General features: G+C 45.4%; 1 protein-coding gene and 1 pseudogene across 3 annotated transcripts in view; one reads left to right on the top strand and one right to left on the bottom strand.

The window, feature by feature from the left end:
- Positions 1–373: 373 nt before the first annotated feature.
- CDRT4 (CMT1A duplicated region transcript 4) overlaps positions 374–26,705 on the bottom strand; it is a 61,888-nt gene continuing 35,556 nt past the window's right edge. For 2 of the 3 annotated variants that reach the window (XM_012472075.2, XM_012472076.2), the window contains 3 exons: positions 19,633–19,718; positions 4,336–4,410; positions 374–2,785 (listed from right to left, as the gene is read on the bottom strand). In XM_012472075.2, coding sequence (XP_012327498.1) covers positions 2,388–2,785; positions 4,336–4,366 — 429 coding nt within the window. In that variant the 5' untranslated portion in view covers positions 4,367–4,410; positions 19,633–19,718 and the 3' untranslated portion in view covers positions 374–2,387. Of the gene's footprint in view, positions 2,786–4,335; positions 4,411–19,632; positions 19,719–23,939; positions 24,016–26,705 lie in introns of those variants that run through there. The other variant, XM_012472077.2, reaches the window with a different exon arrangement.
- LOC105730690 (large ribosomal subunit protein uL6-like) lies at positions 8,327–8,906 on the top strand (annotated as a pseudogene).

Below are 26,705 nucleotides of genomic sequence, written 5' to 3'. Positions count from 1 at the left end.
TTTGTTTATGCAGTTACCTCTTTAAAGGTTTTTTTTATAGTCTCTTTCTTTTTTTTTTTTTCCGAGATGGAATTTCAATCTTGTTGACCAGGCTCTAGAGTATAATGGCACTATCTCGGCTCACTGCAACCTCCACCTGCCACGTTCAAGTGATTCTCCTGGCTCAGTCTGCCAAGTAGCTGGGATTACAGGCGCCCACCACCATACTTGGCTAATTTTTTTTTGTATTTTAGTAGAGATGGGGTTTCACCATGTTGGCCAGACTGGTCTCAAACTCCTGACCTCAGGTGATCCACCTACCTCTGCCTCCCGAAGTGCTAGGATTACACGTATGGGCCACCACGCCTGGCCTCCTGCAGCCTCTTATCTGTCACACAGACTAATCTCCTTTAAGACATGCTCCCAGGCCACATCTAGAGAGGCTGCAGAATGTGGAACTATTTGATGTCCTAATAGCCCCTGTCAACATGAAAATGACCAGCAGGCTCTGTCATGTTGCCGAGGTTAAACTTCAACTGTTTAAACGCCAACTGAGGAATTTGCAAATGGGTAAATACCATACTCTGTACAGGGAGCCAAAGAATCTGCTCAAAACAGCTGCTCAATATGTGTCAGATGGGGCCTTAGTTACAGAGCAACACAGACAGACTAACAAAATATGTATTCTGATGTTTCATGAACCTACTACGTCAGAGAGGCTAATTGAAACAGCTCTCCTGCCAAGCAGAAAATTCCATATGGAGAGGAGATAAATAAAAAGAGGCTGTGGGCTGCGGAACATCAGAGAAAGCCAGGTCCCTCTGAGAGATGTAAGTTAAATATGTTTAGCATAACCTGAGATACCCCGGGCCTCTCGAGCTTGGACAGACAGATGAGGTTACATTAGGAATAACCTGCATTCCACTCCATGCCCTGGCTGCTCATGATGGACTTCAGGCCTTAGTAAGGGCTCCATGTCTATTTCCGGGAGTGCCAGGGATGTGTCTTGGTTTCTCATGAACAAAGCTGCTCCTGGACCTGGTATGAGAGGTTTTTCCCTTGGAGGGCAAAGTGGCTGTGGGGACCAGGGTGTACCCTGCTGAGAAATGGAGAGCTCTTTTCCCCTGCACTTCTCCGAGGTTTGCCTTGTGGAGCCAAGTGCCTGGGGTAAAAGCTCCTGGCAGGACTCCCGCTGTTATTCGTTAGAGGACAGCTAGGATTGGTTCACCCATGCTCTGAGTTGGCCCCAAAGCAAGCTATGCCGAACTTTTCTCCATCTCCAAGCAGACAACCTTTGTCTTCACATGCAAGAGGGATCCAGTTATGACAGGCTGACCCAGCTGGTTTCATGGGACTGTCTGAGAGGTATAGGTGACAGAGGCTGGCCAGGGGTCATGTTTTTCAAGCGGCTTCAGGAATGGGATCACTCAGAACCCAGCTGAGAGCTAATTTTCTCTTGGTTTCAAAATCCATCCTATGCTTAGAGATGCTGGAGCTAGAATTCTACAAACCACATTCCAGCTTTGTGGCCTGATGGGCTCTGCCCGCAGGGGGCGCTAGCAGGAATCTGCAAGGCTAAAGGAGGAAGTAGGAAGTGGCTCCTTGTTCACTTCCTGTTTGCTTCCTGTTCACTTTCTATCAGCTTCCTGTCCATGCCAGGAAGGTTGCTAACCCTAGGAGCGCTTTTTCTTCACCAGGGCAGTAGCAACTCCTTCCAGAAAGATTTCAATGCAGTTTTTGGTCCCAGCACTCACAAAGCAGCCTCATGGTGGTCCCCTCAGAGACACCAACAAAAGAGCTCCCCATTCAGAGGCCAGGGCACCATCCCCACAGGGACTCTCCTCGGAACTCAGAGACACCAGCTCGAGTTGTGCGGCATCCCCACTCCCCAACCTCAGAAGTCTGAGATTCAGTCCTGTATCCTTTCTCCAAGCAACTACCTTTCAATGAGTCTGGCATCTTCCCCTTGTTCCCGAGCCTCAAGTGGATACCTTTGTATTCCCTTCCTGCCCTTTTCCGTCACCTGGTTAATCATTATTTATATTAAGTTATCTCTAATAAAATAGCTGGTATGATTTCTGTCTCCTGCCTGGACCCAGACAAATCACCCATATTTTGGTGCTGAGCAACTGTGTCAGAGACTCGAGTCAAGCACTGCCCAACCCCTCCAGACAGCAGTGTGGGAGAGCACACACCCACCCACCTGCAGCCCACATTCTGATCTGGTTTCTCTCAGCCAAGCTCTGCATGAACAAGAGCAAGTTCAGATTTAAAGGACACTGTGAAATGCATGGCAAATAGAGCTTAATTGCTGTACATTCTTGGGGGATGGCTGCAGGGACCCCTGGCTGAAAACATTTGTGTGTTTCTCCTTGTTGGTCAGTAGCGAACTGTAGGGAGCATCCTCATCACAGGCTTCGGGCAAAGATGATCTTGTTATAGTTTTCAGTGGGGCCATCTTTGGAATCCGTATGTAAGTGTGTGGGTTCTGGGATCATGGTAGGAGCCATGGCCGATATTGAATAAGCGCCCCACATTGATAACGTGGATTCTGACAGCTTGTCCCTGAACACAACTTCACCAGAAGACTTGGACAACGTTCTCCTTTTCAGCTGAATGACACTGGAAGGCTTATTCTTCCTGGATGCCCAGGAGCTTTCCTCGAGGGCACGCATGCATTCCAGTTCTCTATTTTTGCTCTTCTCAATGAGTCTTTTCACTGTCTGAGAGGTATAGGTGACAGAGGCTGGCCAGGGGTCATGTTTTTCAAGCAGCTTCGGGAAAAGTCCAGTGTTTTCTGTGAGTCCTACCAGCAAAGAGAAATGCAGGCCATTTAGAGGCAGTCACATGCAATAGCTCAATTCTTCAAAAAATGGAAAGGCATTGGAATCAGATTGTGAGGTCCTCCCTATTTTGCATCCCTTGTATTCAATGGGAATAAAATCCAATTCAATGTGGGGGAACAGAATGACATCCTAGAAAGTATATCAATTAAACAACGACAGAATGGTAAGAACCAAGAGACAGAGTCAAGCAGACTTGATTGACTTTAAATATTTGCATAACCTCAAGTTGTTTTACCCCTGAACTTCCATTTTTTTCATCAATAAAAATGGTTAGTCTGAGGACTAAAGAAAGTAAAAGGGCTTGGAACAGTACAGGTTGGTGCTTGAAAGCATGGGTTTTGCACTTGGCTGCTCCAAATTCCTACGCTACCCTCTTTATAACTGTGAACCTTGAGCAAGTTTCTTAACCTTACTAAACTTCAAATGCCTCATCTGTAAAATGGTGATTAGAATAAGTTCATGGAGCTTTCTTGTGGTTTAAAGATTACTTACATGCTTTTAGCACAGTACTTGACATGTAGTAATCAGTAAATGGTAGCTAAAACTTTCGGCTATGTCTCTCAGCCTAAACTATTTCATTTAATCCTAGTTACACCTTATAAGGTAGGTATTCTCCCCATTTAATAGAGGATGAAACTGAGGCTGACTAACTAGCATACCCAACAAGTAGTGGGTTTGAATTCAAGCTTAACAAGGCTCAAAAAAAACAAAGCTTTTCACCATGGTTGCTGGCCAGAAGTTTGGGGTGTTTGCCAAAAGGGGTGTATGTTACTAGAAATTCAACCCACTAGTTTAAGCAGCCTGTTCCTTTACAGATGCAAAATCATGGGCATGTTGGTCCTTCCCATCTTTCACTTGCAACATCACTCTACCTAGCAGAAATGACTCAATTCCTCTCCTGCAGCTGCTACCTTCCCCTGTGTTCTTATGTGATGCATTCTTTCCCTAATTCTGTATTTCTTTGATCATATCAATTGGAGTTTTGCAGGGAGGGGAGTTAAAAGAGTCATCTTGCCATCTCCAAACTGAATGCAGTAAAAAAAAAAAATGCTGTAAATAGGGATAATCAAGTGAAGATGTAGGTCGTGTAGTTACTCCCAGGCTGCCTCGTGGGTTTCCAGGAGCTAGAGCTTGTCTGAGGATAGATCTATCAGTAAACAACGTGCCTTAGAAGGATTCCATCTCCCTGCAAAAGTCATGTGTGATATTACCTCTCACTAGAAAATTCCCAGCAAGGCCTCCAAGCACAGACTATTCACCCTTGCCTCCTCCAAACAAATGTAAAGATCTTGTGGGATAGGGCATTTGCGTGAATCTGGCAGAGTTCAAACTCAAATGCCTCAAATGCCTGGAGCAAAATGAAAGGCAATCCCCTTCCATCTCCTAAACATGTTGTGTTCTCTGCCAGCATAACAAGAGTGGCTGTCCAGTGGCCTCTTCCCACTGCAAATCCTCCAACCCTAGCCAGCCCCAGGGCAGGAGCTTCCACTGGTAACGCTCCCAATCCTACCTTCTTCTTTCTTCATCCTTCTTGCATCCATCTTCTTTTTAATATTTACTGATTTCTTAATATAGGTCCAGATTCCTATGGGAAAATATACTTGTTAGCCAGAGCCTCCTCAAACTGACCTGAGAGGAATGATTAGTAGCCACCCTGGGGGGTCCAAGTCCTATGGTCTCTGCATGAAGCTAAGATGACTTCACCTCCTGAGAAGAGGACATGCTTTCTGTGGAGCTGGAGACAAGCCAGGTGAGCCCTGCCAAAGCTTGCAGGCATGCCTTTGCTCAAGAGCAGTGGACTGTCACGACAGTCTCTGGTGTCCTGCTTTCCAGTCTCCTAGCTTTAAAGCAGAGAATGCTGGGCAGGCTGGGGGCTGTGTGGAGACAGGTCCACAGAGGGGAAGTGAAGAAAAAAAAAGTCCTCATTTCAAAACCTTGCTATCTCCTCTACCAGAGTCCAAGTGTGGTCACATTACTACAAGCGCAACATCTAACCTGCACCTCTCAGCCTGGAATCAGGGAGAGAATGTAGCAGAGATGGGCAGCTGCCAGGAGTCAGCTACCAGGGCCTCAAGCCCAGGCTGGAACATGGAAGTCTTAATGCTCTATGCAGCCATGCTGGGAGGAATTCTGATGGAAACCATGGTGTGGCGGTTCTCAAACTTGAAGCTGCATCCACCTGGAGAGCTTGTTAAAGCACAGATTGCTGGGCCCACCTCCAGAGCTGCTGATTTAGCAACCACTGTTTTGAACCAAAATGGGGAAAGAAAAAGAAAATACTGAAGATTTGTAAGATTACATTTTTAACTACCTAGAAACAAGAAATGGGTCCAGGAGACCTTTTTGGTTCCTTTCCAGCTCTAAGACACATGCACATGTCTAAGAGTTCATTATGTTTCTATGTTCAATTTTGCCATCTCTGTGGCCTTTAAGCACTTAAAATTGCCATGAAGCATTTCCACTATCACCTACAAATGCCCATTGAAAGAGTCTCAGATGCTTTTGAACAGCTCCCAGATGATGCTGGTGCTTTTGATCTGGAGCCCACACTTTGAGAACCATGGGTCTAATGCTGCGCTTCTCAAATTTTAGCAAGTACTAGAATCACCTGGAGACCTTGTGCAACCACAGATACCCAGGTCCCATCTTAGAGGTTCTGATTCAGTAGGTCTTTTTTGAGGACCTGAGAATTTCCATCTCTAAGTAACTCCTAAATGATGCTGATGTTGCTGGTCTATGGTTCATACTCTGAGGAGCCCTGGTTTAGACTGAGTAGTGAGTGCTCAGCCTTTTTATCAGCTGCCACATACATGAGGGCTGACTCTTTTCTTTATGGAGCACTCCTCCGAGATAAGCAGTTCCCAGGTTTGTCATCCCTCTTTTTCCCTATCAAGGAACTATTGTGGAATGCAAGTGAGTGTGTCACTGACAGGGGCAACTTTAAATTCCACTGTTTTTATAAAGTAAATTATTCACATATTTTAGGATTTTGTTATAACACATATAACAAAGGATGGCAACCTGGAGATTCATTCATACTCCAGAAAAAAAAAAAGGTCTGTTTTTTTGTCAAACCTATTTAGAGCCAGATCTTATGGAGTCCCTGCTGTGGGTATCAGTGGTAATCTTCCACACCAGTGGAGTTCTAGAAGAATTCACAATGTCATTATTCTGAGGCTAGAGAAGAAATAATGCTCAAATAGTCATTTAACCTAGAGTTTCACATCATAATTTTTTTTTAATTGTAAGGTAAAACATCTTAGTTCTCCTTCTAAGATCTACCGTAGGCCTCAGAATTTAAAGTCACCCATTCCAAGTCCCCATAGAGCATGGCATGCAAGTGGCCACCAAACCTGGGCCTGTCTACCTCTAGTGAAAAGAAAATTACTTTCTTGTCTTCCATATTTTAGCACTGTTAGACATTTCTTCATCTCAAGGTCGTGTTACCCACAAAGGGAAGCCCATCAGACTAACTCTCTGCAGAAAGCCAGGAGTGGGGCTCAATATTCAACATTCTTAAAGAAAATAATTTTCAAACCAGAATTTCATACCCAGCCAAACTAAGCTTCATAAGCAAAGGAGAAATAAAATCCTTTACAGAGAAGCAAATGCTGAGAAATTTTGTCACCATCAGGCCTGTCTTACAAGAGCTCCTGAAAGAAGCAGTAAACATGGAAAAGAAAAACTGGTACCAGCCACTGCAAAAACATACCAAATTGTAAAGACCATCGACACTATGAAGAAACTGCATCATGCTCATGAGCAAAATAACCAGCAAGCCTTATAATGACAGGATCAAATTCACACATAATTTAACCTTAATTATAAATGGGCCAAGTGCTCAAATTAAAAGACACAGATTGGTAAATAGCAAAGACTAGGAAACAACCCAAATGCCCATCAATAATAGACTGGATAAAGAAAATGTGGCACACGTACACCATGGAACACTATGCAGCTATAAAAAAGGATGAGTTCATGTCCTTTGCAGGGACATGGATGAAGCTGGAAACCATCATTCTCAGCAAACTGACACAAGAACAGAAAACCAAACACCACATGTTCTCACTCATAAGTGGGAGCTGAACAATGAGAACACATTGACACAGAGAGGAGAACATCACACACTGGGGCCTGTCAGGGTGGGGGGCTAGGTGAGGGACAGCATTAGGAGAAATACCTAATGTAGATGACGGGCTGATGGATGCAGCAAACCACCATGGCAAGTGTATACCTCTGTAACAAACCTGCACGTTCTGCACATGTAGCTCAAAACTTAAAGTATAATAATATAAATAAATAAATGTCTTCATCTCCTAATCTGTAAAATAGGATGCCAGATGGTGGAAATGTGTTTCAGCTGGCAATATATTTGGGGGATTTGGGAGTCATTCCTCTTTCATCCTTGCTTCTAAGTTTCTAGTTGATGAACCCTGAATCCTCAGGAAAGCCCAGTCTCATCAATCATTTGTTTGCACACTTGTGTGCATCTGTGTAACCCACCATCCTGCTCAGAGCCTCTGGCCGGGACTCAACTGACCCCTACAGCTGCGCCATGTGGCTGATGGGACAATTCTACGAATGGTGGGTTTTTCTCATACCTGCTGAAGCAGGGACTAGGAAACTATAAAAAGAACCAAGGGAGAAAGCGTTTGAGATTGCCTCGAAACTCACAGGGAGGACTTGTTTGTTTGAAAATAACAGGAGACAAATAGTTGACATTAAGTCTGAAGAGAAGCTGTGGGTTTTTATAATTTCCTTCAATTCCAGCACAAAGGTTCCATTTTGTGTCCCTGTAAATGAAATGCAAACCAGCAGTCTACAGACAGAAACAGCATTGACGGGAGGGGCAGGAGGCAGAGTGTTGAAGCGGCTTTCTTGTTTCTCCTACAGACACAAAGCCATGTTCAGACCACTCTTTCAGGGCCGGCTCCCCACTCACCCACTCAATCTCTCATCCCACCACTTTCAGAATCTAGTCTGATAGACCAGAGTTTGTAATTCAATTACCTGGAACGTGAAACAATCTTTCAACCTTGATCATCTTCCTTAACTTCTTAGGACTTCAGTTATCACTTACAAAATGAGGTTAAGAATGAACTCCTCTCCCAGAAAGACACAGTTTCGTTGTGTTTTGTTTTGTTTTACGTTTTTGAAACAGGGCCTCACTCTGTCACTCAGGCTGGAGTGTAGTGGCACAATCATAGGTCACTGCAGCCTTGAACTCCTGGGCTCAAGCAATCCTCCTGCCTCCACCTCCTGGGTAGCTGGGACTATAGGCACACACCACCATACCTGGGTAATTCTTTTTTTTTTTTTTTTTAAGTAGAGAAAGGGGTCTTGCTATTTTTCCCACCCTGATCTCAAACTCCTGGGCCCAAGCTATCCTCCCACCTCTGCATCCCAAAGTGCTGGGATTATAGGTGTGAGCCACAACACCTGGCCCACAGTTGTTTTAAAAATGTCTGGAAATTGCTTTCTTTGCTGTGTCTACTGCAAGAATGAACACCATTCTCAACAATCAGACTGTCAACATTCCAGAAAATGTCAACATTACTCTGAAGGGCCGCACAATCATCGTGAAGGGCCCCAGAGGAACCCTGTGGAGGGACTTCAGTCACATCAAAGTAGAACTCAGTCTTCTTGGAAAGAAAAAAAAGGAGGCTTCGTGATGACAAATGGTGGGGTAACAGAAAGGAACTGGCTACCATTGGGACTATTTGTCATCATGTACAGAACATGATCAAGGGTGTTACACTGGGCTTCCCTTGGAAGATGAGGTCTGCGTAAGCTCACTTCTCCATCAGTGTCGTTATCCAGGAGAATGGGTCTCTTGTTGAAATCTGAAATTTCTTGGGTGAAAAATATATCTGCAGGGTTCGGAGGAGGCCAGGTGTTTCTTGTTCAGTATCTCAAGCCCAGAAAGATGAATTAATCCTTTAAGGAAATGACATGGATCTTGTCTCAAAATCAGCAGCTTTGATTCAGCAAGCCGCAACAGTTAAAAACAAGGATATCAGGAAATTTGGGGATGGCATCTATGTCTCTGAAAAAGGAACTATTCAGCAGACTCGTGAATAAGATCCAAGAGTTGTCCAGCTACAGGAATAAGATGCTGGATGATTCCTAAGATCTACTTGTGATGTTTAAATGATGCAATAAAAGACCTATTGATATGGAAAAAAAATTTTTGTTTGGAAAGTAAAATGCTTCCAATCCAATGGTACCCAAACTCTGCAGTACATTGGAATTACTAGGGATCTTGGAAAAACACAAATGCATGCTCCCACTCCCAACATCGTGATTTGACTGGAATGGGATGCAGTACAGGCATTGGAATCAAAAGTTTCCCAGGCGATTTCTCTGTGCTGCAAAATTTGGGAACTGCTGTTCTAGAATTTGAAACAAAAAACACTGCAGATTTATAAAACAGTATTATTACCCACTTAGAAACAGAAAACAAGCTGGGCACAGTGGCTCATGCCTGTAATGCCAGCACTTTAGGAGGCCAGGGCATGGATAACTTAAGACCAGGAGTTCGAGACCAGCCTGGCCAGCATGGTGAAACCCTGTCTCTACTAAAAACGCAAAAATTAGCTGAGCATAGTGGCAGGTGCCTGTAATCCCAGCTACTCAGGAGGCTGAGGCAGGAGAATCGCTTGAGCCCAGGAGGAGGAGGCTGCAGTGAGCCAAGATCATGCCATTGCACTCCAGCCTGGGTGACAAAGAAAGAGTCTATCTCAAAAAAAAAAAAAAAGAAAAGAAAAAAGAAAGAAAAAAAGAAATGAGTTTACTGTGGCACTGTTCACAATAGCAAAGACTTGGAACCAACCCAAATGCTCATCAATGATAGACTGAATAAAGAAAATGTGGTACATATACACCATGGAATACTATGCAGCCATAAAAAAGGATGAGTTCATGTCCTTTGCAGGGACATGGATGAAACTGGAAACCATCATTCTCAGGAAACTGACACAAGAACAGAAAACCAAACATCTCATGTTCTCACTCATAAGTGGGTATCCCGTCTGGATACAGGGAGGGGAACATCACATACCGGGGCCTGGGGGATGGGGGGCTAGGGGAGGAATAGCAGTGGGTGGGGGGATTGGGGAGGGATAGCATTAGGAAAAATACCTAAAGTAGATGACGGGGTGATGGATGCAGCAAACCACCACCATGGCATGTGTATACCTATGTAACAAACCTGCATGATCTGCACCTGTAGCCCAGAACTTAAAGTATAATAAATAAATTTTTTTTAAAAAGAAGAAGAAACAGAAAATGGTCCAGAAGATCTTTTCAGTCCCTTTGCAGTCCCTAAGACATATTCTTTCACTCAAGAATACCTGATAGTCAGCACTGTACCTCAGGGGCCTTTAAACATTTAAAAGGGCCATGGAGTATTTCCACAACCGCCACCTGCCAATACCAAAATTGCCTTAGATCAAAGAAGAAGAACCAGTGGCTGTAAAGTACAGAGCTAAGGAGACTGCGGCCGCCATGGGATTCTCATGCAAATCTAATGATCTCACCCTGTCACCACAAGCTGCACCCTTATCTCAGGAAACCATCTTGCAAAAGGATTTTATGGATTCCAGGCAGAATTGATGGATTAGTGCTCTGGCACAAATCGACCCCACTCAGACCTTTTGCCCCACTAATGCTGTGAAAGTAGTGCCATTTACATAGTCATGACATGTGGATTATTACTTCAATCTAGGGTTGTTTAAACTGTGTCCCACAGAACGCAATAATCTCTCCTCGAGATGTTAATAGGTATTACTTAAAGAAAAAGAAGGGGCCTATGGCAAAAACCACCCTATAAAGCCATACAAATTGTTTAACCTGGGAGTCGCCACATCATCTAAATTGTTGTGCAAGATTGCACACCTGTCCTCAGTCAACTAAGTTAGAAAAAAATTGCCATATTAAAAAAATTCCTTTGGAGCAGGATTTTCAGTCTGTTATCTGTTAATTTGTCCTGTAATTCTCCAAAAGGGAGATTGAATGGGCAGCATCCCCTAGTCTCATTTGACCAGGCATCATTCATTCATTCATTCATTGGGTGGGTCATCTTATGAAACTAGAAACCATTGACATATTTGCAGTGATTGTGAAACAATGGTTCTTCTCCTGCTCTTGTTTTGGAATTTGCAGGCCTCAGAGAATGTTATGGAGTAAGAGGATAGAATGATGAACTTGCTCAGGGTATCACTGGGTCTTCAAGGAATCACCTCCTCTGAAATCAGCTGCAGAGTCCCCAAAACTGTTCCTAGGCAGAAGAACAAGCTCCGCTGGAAACAAGACCTGAGTTCCCTCTGTTCACTGCTCCAACCCGCAAGGCTTGTCTGTCTCACCTCTCACTTTTCTCCCTGAGCCATCCCTAGGCGTCTTGCCTGGCCCCGGAAGGAGAATCACATTTTCTCAAACAGGAACTTGATGCAAAGCCTCATTTCACCTCTGCATTTTGTCCTCCTTAACCTTCCATTTCCTCCGCTGCCCTCTGCTTTTTGTTTGTTTGTTTGTTTTTTTCCTACCCTCTGGCCACTCCTCATTTATTTTTGGCTAAAGAGGAAGCGCCACTAAAGCCAGAAGTGTCTTGAAAAGCTTATCTCTGAGATCTGGAAAGACGCTCCTAGTCAAGGACCCACTTAGGAGACAGAACCTGCGGTTTCTGTGCTAATCTCCAAATGGCTGACAGGAGACCCACAGAACCTCATCTCACAGGACCAACACATGCGCTGACTCCCTGAACTTCAAACTGAGAGGCGCTGGGAAACAGAGTGCACGCCTACAGATTCTCAGTGGCGCCCCCTTCTCCTCACTCTCTACTTCTTTACCCTGCCCCTGTCCCATGGAAACTCTCACCATGGCCCCACCTCTACCAAATGGGCTCTGCGAGGTGTCCACGAGAAGATGATTGTTTGTTTGCCTTTAGTGACACAGACACTGGGGAGCATTGGGAATCCTAGAAATGTTAAACAAAGGGGAATGGGAGTGGGGAGGCGCAAGTTGGTCTTTCGAGAAAGAAGACATCTCTCTCCTCCCCCTATGCAATAACATGCTGGACACCTTCTCTTCCTCCCCAGCGCCCCTCCCCAGAAACAAACACACACACACACACAAGAAAAGAAGAAATAAGCTCATTACTCCACTATATTTAAAAAGTCATGTTGCATACAGTGGGCCACTTGGTTGTGTTAGCATGTTCTTACCTAGACCATGCCTCTTTCTGGGGGATCAACTGTCTCTAACCACATCAGGACGGGGAGGTGGGAGTCTAATCAGAATTGCTCATCTTCTAACACAGACTTGGCTTTACTGATTCATCACTTATGATGGGAAGGAGGGGATATGTTGCTTCTTGATAAGGCTTTTATACTTTATTTTCTGTAACGATTAGACGTGTAAGTTGAGGGCATTTTATTTTCCAGTGGTGAAAACACAGTTCAAGTATCTATGGCCATTCAACATATATTCATTCATGCACACATGCACACATGCACACATTCCACAAACCTATCCCGAGCTCCAAACATTACTCTTCTGAGAGGGGCAGGTCCTGTACTCACCCAGGACCCACTGTGGATTTTCCACATTTGCCTCTTACTTTGGGGTCTCCCCTTCTCAACATCAAGGGTCTGCAATGCAGTTTTCCCAGGCTAATAAATCCAAACTAATCCTTGTCATCTGTGTTATGATAAACAAAAGCAGAGGCCTCCCAGTACATAGGCCAATACATGTTCCATCAACCACTCGGCAGACAGGTACTGACTAAGCACCTCGAACACCAGGCAAGCACTGAGCCTTGCTTAGTCCAAGGAGCTCACAACCCCATGAGGAAGACAGACCACCAGTTTCCTAATTCAACCTCAGTGGGGAGGGGTGTCAAGAAGCAGGTTCATGGAGAGAACTTGGTTGTGCTAAATCTCAAATGACAAAGGAAATGATGGGCAGTGGGCATGGCTTAAATGCCAGCCTCAGTGTTTCCAAAACCTGAGTGAAGTGCCTCTCCACTCAGGATCCATGTCCTCCTTCCAGCACGCAGATAATACAGGCAGCTTCCAAACAGTGTATTTTCCGCATGTGAATTATAATGTTGAATTGTGTGAAGAAATACTTTACAAATTCACTGCAGGAAGAAGCATTAGGTATGGTATACCTATCAGGTACAACCATGAATCTGAATTTTATATTTATCCAAGGAATATTCTATTATAAATATTAAGGTCAGGCGCAGTGGCTCATGCCTGTAATCCTAGCACTTTGGGAGGCTGAGGAGGGCAAATCACAAGGTCAAGAGATCGAGACCATCCTGGCCAACATGCTGAAACTCCGTCTCTACTAAAAATACAAAAATTAGCCAGGCATGGTGGCAAGCGCCTGTAGTCCCAGATACTTTGGAGGCTGAGGCAGGAGAATCTCTTGAACCAGGGAGGCAGAGGTTGCAGTGAGCCAAGATCATGCCACTGCACTCCAGTCTGGTGACAAGAGTGAGACTGTTTCACAAAAAAAAAAAAAAGAAATTAAATTCCCACTCTAAGATGATATATGAAGGCCCATTAAGCATAAAACGCATGTGGCCATTATGTATTGATCTATTAGCTACAGATCAAGTTCCAAATTTAAAAATAGAATTTCCAGAATAAGCCAGACAGGCATAATCAGAGGAGAGCTTTTCAATCTTTTTCTTCCATGGACATTTTTGGGATAGCCTTGTACACTGACAGGCTTGACAAGTAAGAAAGATACGGAGAAACAGGCAGCAAGAAAGAGCCCTACAACCTCATATTCAGGAAAGCAAACATGAAAGGCTTTAAGCAATTTGTGCTCAGAGACTCTCTCTCTGCCTGACAGCTCCTGAGCAATGCGACCATTAAAATATGTGGCCTCACAATGTCTAATCGATGAGAAAAAGGAAGTCCTGCTCCACTGAAACAATAGGGACATTGTGAACCTGGAGAACACACGGGGGAAACAACCAGGCATTTCCCAGGACTGCGTTCAATCAATGGGCCGGGCCACCCCTTTTTAAATGCTCACAGCACTAGGAATCCAGATGTGTGCTTGTTTGGAAGAAGGTGACTTGCATTTGAGACTTTACCTAGAAGAAAAGAAAGTAGCTGCCTTCTGTATGACTCAATTATTCCATCAGCCTATTGAGAGCTTGTCCTCAGTAGCACACAGTTCCCCGGGGCATGCCAGAAAGTGAGAAAATACATGCATCACCCATTGCACCCAACTCTTGAGTAATAAGAAACCCGCAAAATCTAGTCCCAGAAAAGTTCCCCATTCTCGGCTCCCATCACCAAGACCTCCACACACACACACACACACACACACACACTTATGCATATGCACACACACGTGTATATATGCATGCATATTCACACACACACACACGCACACTCAGCTCTCGACTCCCCACGCTAGCCAAGATCTCATACATTTGTCGCTTGGCACATTCTATGCCTTTGCCCTGAATTCTCTTTCCATGCTCCACTTCTAAGGAACTGCGCATCCTCCAAAAATCCCAGACCATAGCACGACCATGCAGAGAACACTTTCCTAACCCTTCCAGGAAGGGAATCACCAGGAAGGGAATCACTCATGTGCTCTCAGAGGAAGGTGAAAATGACTGTATTATAAATAGTGTGTGTCACAATTATGTTGAGAAATTGCCAGAAAGTCAAAGGTGTGAGGCTTTACTTACAGCCTTGGGTAAACTCATGAAATTGCATTCAAAATCTGAAAAGCAGAGGATAAGAAGCTGAAATGTGGAGACACGCAGCCTCTCTCCCTTCTGCCGCAGACACCCCTGGGACTTTCTGCCAAGAGCACTTTGTCAGGTCATGACCAGGGGACACGCTCTCTCTCCTGGGCCCCTGCAGGCCCATCAAAGAAGGGTTGTCCTGGAACCTGGAGGCAGTGACTTTCCTTACCCACGACTGCCACCCTCAAACCATTTTCCTTCCTCCTCCTCTGAAGCCCATGCCCCCAGCTACACCACCGCCTCACCTGCCTGGTTGCTGCCAGCTTCTGAGCACTGTCCTCTGCCCCTCAGTCCCTGACAACTTGAGATCCAGGCATGCTGACCTCCTTTGCGCTATTACTCTGTCATCACCATGGCTTCTTCAAAGTCTCCTGAATGATCCGTGCAAACCTCCAGCCCAGCAGTCCTCGACCTGCCCACTTCCAGTCACCAGGTCTTCCTCTCAGCCTCCATCACCACTGCCTCTGTGATCAGCCTATTGTTCTTATCATCCCCCATAACCACGCTGCATCCGAAATCTAAGCTGCAAGCATCTCAGTCTTACTCTTCCCTCCTGTATCCCTCCAGCTCAGTCCCCAGGCGGTTCCCAGTCCAATTCCTGGATTTCAATCCACTCATCCTACCTCCCCCTCAGTCTCCTCTTTGTGTCCCGCTTCCTGCTTTATCTTGTTGATACCCCACAGCTCCTCATTATGGTCCCTTGCAAACAACCTGAACCCCTTATCTCTCTGCCACGTGCTGTGCAAACACATCTTTGCCTGGCAAAGCCTTAATACCAGTTCAATCCACATGTGGGGCTCTTTTGGGTGCCGCCTCCTCAGCAACTAAACATGGTGGGAGACAAACACCACCGTGCTGACGGGCCTCACATGGAATAACGGCTAACAACTCTATGCCATGTGCTGCGACCAGGGCGCACGTTAAGCATCTTACCTATAGTAACTAATTCAATCCTCACAAAACCCATATGCATTAGGTACTATTGCATTAACCCCATTACGAGGTCACACAACGATTGAGTGACAAAAAATAGGAATAGCCCTCAGGGAGCCTCTCTGCAGAATCCTTTTCTTTATAATTCCACACTCTTTTTTTTTTTTTTTTTTTATGAGACAGAGTCTCACTCTTTCGCCAGGCACCAGGCTGGAGTGTAATGGCGCGATCTTGGCTCACTGCAACCTCCACCTCCCAGCTTCAAGCAATTCTCCTGCCTCAGCCTCCCACGTAGCTGGGACTACAGGCATGCGCCACCACGCCCACCTAATTTTTATATTTTGGTAGAGACGGAGTTTCACTATGTTGGCCAGGATGATCTCGATCTCTTGACCTCGTGATCTGCCCACCTCAGCCTCCTAAAGTGCTGGGATTACAGGTGTAAGACACTACACCCGGCCTAATTCCACACTCTTAATCCTCTATCTCCAAGTCAATCAACAGAGCTAGTCCAACCAACACTTCCCCTTTCCTACTCTTTTCACTTTTCCACTCTCCAAGAAACTATTTCTTTTTTAGCATTATATTTATTTTAGATTCAGGGGTCTGTGTGCCTGTTTGTTACATGGATATATCATGTCATGGTGGAGTTGGGCTCCTAGTGAACCCATCACCCAAAATATTGAACACTGTACCCAATAGGTAATTGTTCAGCCCTCACCCACCTCTCTTCCTCCTCCCTTTTGGAGTCCCCAGTGTCTATTATCCTCACTTTTGTGTCCATGTGTACACATTGTTTACCTCCCAGTCATAAGTGAGAACATATGATATTTGATTTCTGCTTCTGAGTTAGTCTATTTAGAATAATGGCTTCCAGCTCCATCTATGTTGTTGCAAAGGATAGTCTTTCATTCTTTTTTATGGCTGCATAGTATTCCACGGCATATATATACCACATTTTTCTTATCCAGTCAACCATTTGTGGACATTTAGGTTGATTCTATGACTTCACTATTGTGAATAGTGCTGGGATAAACCTATGAGTGAAGGTGTCTTTTTGATAAAATAATTTCTAATCCTTTGGGTAGATTCCCAGTAGTGGAATTGCTGTGCCCAATGGTAGTTCTATGTTTAGTTCTTTGAGAAATTTTCATACTGTTTTCCATAGAGGTTAAATAATTTATATTTCTACCAAGCAACTATTTCAAACCTCCTCTTCACCTCCTTCTCCTTTCATTGTAGATTAATGTCTTTTTCTTGCCCTGCTTTAAGAAAAATCCAAGAATCCATCAAGCACTCCCTCACCTTCTGCCATCACTCATACCAACTCTCCACTATATGCTCCCCTGCAGTCTGCCTTCTTTCCTGTTACAATGAATAAGGCATCCCTATTTCTGTCAAATAACACCTCTCCACTTGCACCCCAGGTCTCTCCCCCTCTACCTTCCAAAATGCAATGGTCACAGATAGAGCTGAGCACTCACTTTCACATTCTTGAAATGTTCTCCTACCTGGCCTCCATGATGCCACAGGAGTGGATTCCCACCACCATCACTCAGCAAGCTGCTTCTCAGTCTCCATTGAGAAGTTCTGGGTCCCCTTCTTCTTCTTCTTTTTTTTGTCTCCACACATCCCCAAAGTGACGTCAACCAGTTTTGTGGCTTTACATCTCATCAATATGCCAAATCTAACTAGATTGACTTCTTTCCCAAAGTCCATATATATATATATACACATATGTATATATATATATCTCCAACTACCAATATACTACATCTTCATTTGTATATCTAATAAGCTCTCCAACTTTTCATGGTTCAAAAAAACTCTTAACTTTACTCCATAAAATATTTCTCTCTGGTCTCTTCCATCTCAGAAAGAGGTGTCACCATTCATTGAATTGCCCAATTCAAACATCTAAGGTTTCCTTCGATTCCTCTTGCTTCTTCATTCAATATCACCAGCCCATTATCTTCCCACAACCCCACCATGATTTGATTTCTCTACACCACCAGCCTCCTCTAAGACATTGACATCTATTAACTGAACTACTGAACACCTGCTACTGGTCTCCCTGCTTCCACTCCCATTCCCCTATGATATGATTTGGCTGTGTCCCCACCCAAATCTCATCTTGAACTGTAGCTCCCATAATCCCCACATGTTGTGGGAGGGATGCGATGAGAGGTAATTGAATTATGGGGGTGGGTTTTTCCCATGCTGTTCTTGTGAGAGTGAATGAATCTTACAAGATCTGATGGTTTTATAAAGGGCAGTTCCCCTGCACATGTTGTCTTCCCTGCTGCCTTGTAAGACAAACCTTTGCTCCTCCTTCACCTTCTGCCATGATTGTGGAGACCTCCCCAGCCATGTGGAACTGGGAATCCATTAACTCTTTCCTGTATAAATTATCCAGTCTCAGGTATTTCTTCATAGCAGTATGAAAATGGACTAATACACCCTACAACTACTTCTCCGAAGAGGACCCAGAGTGATTATTTTTAAGCATGATCAGATTAAATCATCCCCCTGCCTAACATTTCCATGACTATCCCTCCATTTAAAAGCCAATGCAAGTTCCTTATGCTGCCCTGCAAACCCTCTTTGATCTGGCCCCTGTCTCCCCTCCCAGCCTTAGCCAGAGCGGCTCCCCCATCCCCTAAGGTGCCCGGCCACATTGGCCTTGCCTCTCTTCTTTAAAAACATCAAGCTTGCTCCCACCTTAGGGTCCTTCCCCAGCTACTGCCTCTGCCTGGGATGCACATGTCCCTGATCTTCACATGGTTTGTTTCTTCTGATTAAGTCAGGATTCAGCCTAAATGTCAACTCCACAGCCTTCCCTGATGACCTAACATCACCACCAGTCACTATCACATCTCCTATTTTAATCCTCTGCCTAACACTATCCCTGCCTGACATTTCTTATGATTTACTCATTTATTTTATTTTAACCAACTGGAATATAAGCCACATGAGAGTGTCAATTCCATCCATCACATTCGTTGCTCTGTCCCCAGGCACTTGGGTCAAAATCATCAGATAAATGGACATCACTGCAATTGCCATAAGCGACTTCTCCTGGAATCTCCAAGGATCCCTGGAAATCCAAATACCCAGCTGTGGCACACTTGTATGGAACACAAATGAAAACCACAGACTGGTTGACTAGGCAGCAGCCACTACTAGAGAAGGTAAAATAGCAAAAGATGAGACATTATTTTGAGAACTATGACAAACAAATAGAGTCATTGAAAGGCCTGGGTTCAAATCCCAGCACTGCTCTTTACTGCTTTTAAGTGGGCACATCTATTGCCCTATCTCTCTCTGAGCTTTAAGTTTTCCCCATCCATAAAACGGAAATGATACACCTCCCAGTGGGATTATTGTGAAGACTGAATGAGACATCGCAGGTGCCCAGTAAGGAGCAAGAATTCAAGCACATAGACCCATTACAGTCCTGGATTCAGGCTTTGTTGAAAGAAGAAATGAAAGCCTGTCTAATATGAAAAAGTCCAGGGGACCTAAATGTACCAAATTCTAACCCAAGCTCTACACGGCTTCCCCTTCGACCCTCCATTTCTATTCTCACCTCATCTAATACGTGCTCTTACCAGGCCCAGGTGTCATTGCCACCAAATGCAGCACCAGGGGTATCTTCTGTATGTTGTTAAAGGATATAAACCGCTTTTTCACATGCATGGAGTTTCCTTCCACATAATGATTATAAATTCACACACATGGTCCCTCCTCTACATGCCCTTCATATCTCCTTCCAGGATTGCTCCAGTGATACTTCTTTTGAGAGGTTGGCCCAGGCCTCTAGGTGGAATAGACAGGCCCTCCTCTCTGCTCCCAAGTATCTTATCTAAACCTTATCTATCAGGACCATCTAGCCCATTATGTGTGATTTCGTTGGTACATGTCTCTCTCTTTTTCTCTTTCTTTCTCTCTCTATCTTCTTCTTCTTCTTCTTTCTCTCTCTCTCTCCTTAAATTGTGTTTTTAAGGCTCAGAAGTGAGATCTTTAAATTCCAGGCCGCTCTTGGTCCACTGGGAGGACAGACTCTGTTCAAAACCCAAGGCCAGACTTGCTTACCTTGTTCTGATTAACTTGCCTTCCTCTCTTCTCCCAGCTGAAAACGCTTTCTTCAAGCCTCTGATGCAACTCATTTCACTGGGTCCCTGAGAAACACAGAATGCGGAAGGTTGACTGGCAAAAAATGTAATCAAATTTAACTAAGATGAATGATTTGGGGATGAAGGGAGAATCAACACTTAAATATATAACAAATTGTTGCCCACAATTAAAAATTAATATAGCAATTGTCCATTCTTCAGAAGTCACAAAAGATGTCTCTTGAAATTGGGCAGAAACGTTTAATTATTTGTTTCAAATGAGTCTTTCTAGGCGCAACTATACCCCAATAGTATACAATGAAACATAACTGTCCACATAGAAAATATGTGTGGGTAACATGCCAGGAAATCCTGAAGTTCTGACAAAAGGAGTTTTTGTTGAGTCAGAAATCCAATTAAACAACAAGGGTTTAATGTGTCTTCTTGGCATCGTGGAGGGATGCATCAAGTACTTTTAAAATCCAGTTACAGGCCCTTCATGGAGTGTGTTGTGTGGCATCCTCTCCCCAGCAAAGGCCTAGCCTTTAAAAACCACCCTCATGCAGCGTTGCAGAAAAACCATCCTCTACTGTTCTAGTGCGGTTCTGCAATATTATTGTGTATGGATTTCAATATCTGAAGACGGTAATTGAAGGAGAATTCACCAAAGTTTCCAAAACAGTAAAACTGCATATTAAACAATTGTTTGGGAGAAAGTGTAGCATAGACTTCAGAGCACAAGTTCAAGATAGGTCAGTAACTTAGCTGTGTGACGAGGAACAAAGAACAAAAGAGTTAAAATTCAGAAGTCCCAGTGTTCTCAGCTGTAAAACAGAGGCAGTAAGAGAAACTATCCTTAGAGTGCCATGAGAATTTCATGAGATAATTCATATACAGATTGGGCAGAGGGCACAGGGCACAGGCATATGGTAAGAGCCTGTTGGCTGGACTGTTGTCATCATTAAAATGCAGGATGGCAATGTCTGCTGCAGTGCCAAAACAATGCAGTCCAATGTTCAGGCTGGAGAAATTAGTACCAAGACACATCTCACCAAAACTGAGTCATGACGTTGAAGATCAGGGAAGGGACTGGAGCCATAGGAGGTCAGAAGACAGGCTCAGAGGAGCCTTCAACACAACTGCTGCCACAGTGCTGTCCCTACATCTCACCTACCCCTCCCCAGCCACACTACTGTTCACGTCCCAAGAGTCCTGTTTATACCATCTGCTCACCAAAAGGCATCTCCAGAGCCCATCCCTGAGCCCAGGAATCTGTCTGTCCACTTGCAGCCACATAAGTGCACAGGTTGACTGAGGGAGATTTCCAGCCAACAGGCAGCAATACACACAAGTGTACATGTACACACAGCCCTGAGCAGTACACGCATACAGTCGCTGGCATGAGAGAGTCTACAAGCCACATACACATTCATGCATGAATGTGCACACACACACACACAGGCACATACATACATACACATGCACATGCCTGTGTAACTCCCTAAGTCACCAGCCATATCTGCTCTCCCTTACCCCAGCTTTGATGTCCCTTGTCCCAGCTGAGTTCTATCTCTCTTCTCAGATCATTGCAGCCCTGGTCTAGAATGGCTTAAGGGGCAAAACTGAGCCAAGAAGGTTTGCCAGATTCCTAGTGGAAGTAACCTGTAGACTGAGGTCTGCAAACAGCATCAAGGGGCTGCAGGGTGGAGCACAGAATTCAAAGGTAGAAGAACTCATGCTGAAAGCCCACTTCACCTCATTATGTCTAATCTTGAACAGTTCCTTAGTCTTTCTGAACCTGTTTCCTCATCCTCAAGATGGCAAACATCCTGCCCTATGGGATGTGATGATGATCCAGTTGATGTAAGTAAAAGTATTCTGTAATCCATAAGGAGCTTTGTAACCATTAGCTTTTCTGGTAAACACCAAGAACCCTGAACTACTGGTATAAATTCTATTCTGTGATTTATGACTGCAGGTTCATTCTGGAAACAAGAAAGCTAGATAACATTGGCATCCAACGTGAGGACTAGATGAACTCTAGAGAGAGCAGGGTGTCACATGGTTCAGAGAGTGACAGAGACCACAGGGAAGGGAAAGCCACTGTGGACGCTGTCTTGGGTTCATGTGTTTTCCTTGGAGCAGAGCTGGGATGGGATAGGGGAGTGGAGGGTAAATGTAACTCTCCATAGTTTAGAAACTCGTGATTATTTGCCCCCGAGAAGCCTCTAGCTGCTATGCCAACAGAGCTATCTACCTCTCAGGAGGAGGAGGGGTGAACATGGAAATCATTTTCCTCTGCCCCTCGCAACTCATATCTTAACAGAACTGCAAGGGCAACAGAGACTGTGGGTTGAACAGCAATTGGGCCCATAAGGCCTGTCCTAGGCAGGCTGTAAGCTACCTCCCAATAATCTCACATCTTGGTATTCACATCCTTGTGAAATCTCCTTCTCTGAGTATGAACTGCATCTAATGACTCACTTCCAATAAACAGAATATGGTCAAAGTAATAGAATGTCATTTCTGAGATTAAGTCATAAAAAAGTTGGCTTCCATCTTGAGTACTCTCTTTCTCATTCCTCTTGAGGGAAGCCAGCTCCCATATAACAAGCTGCTCTATGGAGAAGCCCATGTGGCAAGGAATTAAGAGGGGTTTCCAGGCAAGAGGCAGCAAGAAACTGGGGCTTTTAGTTCAACAATGTGTGAGGAGCTTAATCTTGCCAATATCCATGTGAGTGAATTTGAAAATGGATTCTCCTCCTGTTGAGCCTTCAGATGAGACCTCATCCTCAGCCGAAACCATGACTGCAGCCTCATGGAGAGACTCTGAGACAGAGACAGGCAGCTAAGACACACCCAGATTCGTGGCCCACAGAAGCTGTGAGATAACAAATATTTGTTTAAGGCAACTAAGTTTTGGGGTGCTTTGTTACCTACCAAGAGATAACCAATACAAAGCCCCTACCAGACATCCCAAGGAAAAATCCCATTCACAAAACTGAAACAGAGAAGGGCTTCTACTCTGGCAGCAGTGGGAGAAATTTCACTGCATAATTCCTTCTTCCTCATTCCGTCTCTAGGGGACGCCATTTCTACTAAAGTGAGGGAACCTATATGTAAGTAAAGAATTTAGGTCTATAACATACTACAGAAACGAAGCTGCCCTTCTAACAAAGCAGACTTTGACAAGTCCATTTTGACACAGTGGATATTCTAATGTGGCCAGATTGATTCCAGGTGGGGTACGGATGGGGGGCAAGGTACAGGGGGAAGGCTCAGAGATGGAGTTAGGGTGCTTGCCTTGCACATTACTTGAGAGTTATAGAAAGCTGCTGTTTTCATGGTTTCTTTTGAAGGCTAAGTAAAAATGTTCTTGGCACCAAAATGGCTTTGTGCAAGTCACCAGATCAAAATGTCAGGTTCTATCATGGGACTATTTTATCCAAACCTACTGCATAAACACTGTTTGGGCCCCACCTAGGCCCTGGAGCCAGGAAGATTGCCACTAATCTTCCTTTCCTTACACACACACACACACACACGCGCACACAGGCACACACGCACACACAGGCACACGGGGCTCAAGAGTAGGTTTCCAGAATCCAACAGCACAGGGTCTAGAATGGAGTAAGTTTTAAGGCCATCATCCCTCCCATGCCTGTCTTGGATTTGGGCTGTTCTGATCCAGAGGCCGACAGCCGCCTGCCTAGAGGCTGGCACCTCACCAAAGACTCTGTGGAGCCCCAGTGACCATGGGGTCCTCTGGGAGTTTTCCCTGAATTCCTCACCAGCGCAGAACACAAGAATGCAGAAACTATTGTGCATGGTGGACCCAAAGAGCGCCTTTAATTTGGAATTGATCCTGTTTGTTTTCTGAAGCTTTCTGTATCGTTAAAGCCACTGATTTACCAACACTTAATAAAGGGGAGAGTGTTTCCTAGAGCCCTGCATGGTTGTGTGGTCAGAGATGGCAATAGTTACAGTTACCATCATCAGGTTACTCACTGCACAGCACTGAGAGATCGAACCAGGTGCACGGGGGACGGGCCCTTCCAGTCCAGCCTCTCAGCCCGCGCTACTTTGCCTCTCTGTACGTCGGTTTTCTCCTGAGTAAGAACGAGGGTTGAGGTCTGCTTCACCCTGTCTCCCTTCCAGCTCGAACCTCCCGCATGTCTGTGAAACCTCTTGGCACAGCAGTCCCCAGGAAATGGAATGCACTGAAGTTTCCTAACACATCCCACCGAATGAATTCCTTATGAGCCTAACTTCTGGGTTTGTACTCACCGGGAAAAGACTGCAAGCCCTGACCTTCCAAAAACTCGGCTTGTTCTCGTTCCCGGATGCGTTTTCAAAAGAGAAAAGCTAACTTTTGCCCTCTAGGGTGGGAAATGTGAAAGGCACAGGAGCAGAGCTCTGTGAACTGAGACCACAACAAACCCTGCCTGGGCGTGGGGCCCACAGAGCAGGCGCTAACAGCCTTTCCAACCACAGGGTGGAAATTCTACACGCAGAAGGTGCCCAGATGCACCCAGCTTTCGTTCCCTCGCCAAATGCCGTAAACCTGTTTCTGTCCCGTTGGAGCTGCAACGTGGAGCCGGAAATCTGGAAGAATTTAACACCCAGTAGATTCAGACACAGGAAAACATTGTTCAAAGTAAACACTGGAATCCCTCCCTCATCATCCAGGAATGTGGAGCCAGCAGGGTCTGAGCTCAGCGGCTTGTCAGAAAAGCCCCCACTAAGCTGCTCTGCTTTTGGGGCCACAGACTAGGAGGGCCAGGAGGGGCTCCACACGCTGTTTTCTGGCCAAGTCGGGGACGGGGCTAGGAGGTCAGTGTACGGGGCTTCTCTCCCGTGGAAACGAGCAGTGCTGCCCACAGCCTCCAGCTAAAGAACTCTCTGTTCCCCTACAGGACCCGGCCTGTGTGCAAAAGCCCCTGAATTTGTGAAAGCCCGAAGGAAACAGAGAGGGGCTCAGGATGCTGTGAGACTTTTCCATTTCCTTTGCCTCCCAGCAGGCTGTGAAAGAGTCACTTTTCCTCGAGGAAGAAAGAAGGCTCTGTGTGCAGGGCGAGGGTGCAGCCCTTCTAACCAAAAGATGTGTGAGCTGCATGGGATGTGGCCACCAACATTCATTTCGCTTTTGCTGGGACTTAACGAATTCCATCTTTCAGCAGCCATATGCCAGGGTCCACCCTGTTTCCTCTGGCTCTGGAGAGTAGAGAGGAAGGACTTGCTTTACCCAGGGGTCTATAAGGAATCTCGGAAAGACACTTCACCTTAAATCGCCTCTGTGTCACTGCATCACCTTTGTGACACCTTTGTGTCACTGTGTCCCTCTGCCTAAAATTTCACCTAAATTCCATTCGCGAAGATGCAGGCCTGAACCGAATTGTCGGAAGGTTTCTCACAGTCAGAGTAAAGGGGGACACCTTCAGATTAGGAACGTTCAAGGAGAAGAATGCAGAGAGTGCAAAGAAGACCACGGAGCCACGTGAAGCTCTCAGTAGAGTCCTGCTCGGTGGCAGGGCTGCTGGTAGCAGCAGAGGCAAATCTGGTCATTGTGAAGAGGCCAAAGAAACAAACCACTAAATGTCCAGCATGGCAGTCTGTCTCGTCCTGGCCCTCACCCCTGCTGCCCCGACAGCCACGACATTCACCCATTCCTGAGCCCTGAGGGATCTGCCACCGGAGGCTTATTAATCCACTCATTTAATCTGAATTACTGAGGGCCTCCTACTGAGCCACGTGAGCAGGAGGGTTGCTGTCCTTGCTCTGGGGGAGCCTGGATAATCCAGACCAGAGGCTGTCAAGGGGTGGTCCTGGGACCACCATCACCAGCAGCAGCAGCAGCAGCACCAGGGAGTTTGTTGGAAATGCAATTGATTGGATGTCACTTTAGCCCACTGAACCAGAAACTCTGGGGGCTGGGCCCAGCAATCTATTTTCACAAGGGATTCTGCTGCTCATGAAAGTTCAAGTACCATTGAGCACGTCTGCCAATGCCTCACTAGATAATAAAGAAAATCTGAACGTGTCATGATTTGCCTTGGGGAGGTCACAGACTTGGGGTGAGAGTTCCTATGCTCCTAGACTCAGAACAGCTGTGCCAAACTGTGCTGTCATTTAGAAATTTTTGGTTCCAGTTTCTGGAATGCTTTCTCCACCAAATTCATGGTGATTTTTTATTTTGCACAAGAGGCAGGAACCTCCCCTCCACTCATGAACAAAACAAATGGGGCTTCTTTTGACTTGTGGCACCCACCCCGACCGGGGTTCTGCCATCCTTTCTGAAGGTGGATCTGAGAAGGCCATTTCTACTGTTGTCTTCAGGGACCCCCTCTCTGTTCTCTCACTCTTGGTAGGCATCAAGGAATGTATACAGCCAGGCTTTTCTATTGAGTTGATTTCTGAAGAGATGCATCAACCAATGAAGTCGAATTGCCTTCATTCTCTCAGCAGATGACCTCCACGCTGTCAAATGAAATGATCTCCTTTGCATCTTCTGCTTATCCCATCTGACCTGTTGGCAAGGGAGCCCGCAGGCCCCTTTCTCCTGCGTCCCAGCGGCTCACAGGCCTCTCTTCTCAGGCCCGATGCTGGTCCCTGCTCCTCTGCTCCACTTAGGGTAAGGGAACCTCTGTCCCGAGCACCCTTCACGTCTTCATCTGCAAACTCATCACAGTGCCCCAACTCCCACATGTGCGTCTCTAGCCACCGGCTCTTCCCTGAACTGCAGGTCTCCTATCCAATCCCTGCCAGACATCTCCTCACAGATGTTTTACAGGCACCTCAACCTACGTCCTTCAAACAGCTTCCGACACCTCTCGCTCACACCACATCCAAAACCTGCTTCCCTACTGGCCTTCCCCCAGTTATTAACCAGCACCCCTAATGAACCTGTTGCCAAAAAACTAGGAATCTTCTCCTCTTCCCCTCATCTTCGAAATCCAACTTACCAGAAAATCATGTCACCCCAACCTGTAAATGTCCTAAATCCTTCATTCTCTTTATTCTACAATGATGACAGCCACTACTGCTGCTAATACT

Source organism: Aotus nancymaae, unplaced genomic scaffold (genome assembly GCF_030222135.1).
Source record: "Aotus nancymaae isolate 86718 unplaced genomic scaffold, 86718_ANA_hifiasm-v0.15.2.pri h1tg000018l, whole genome shotgun sequence".
NCBI lineage: Eukaryota > Metazoa > Chordata > Mammalia > Primates > Aotidae > Aotus > Aotus nancymaae.
The sequence above is the reverse complement of the archived record's forward strand: the minus strand, read 5'-3'. Positions and strand labels throughout refer to the sequence as shown.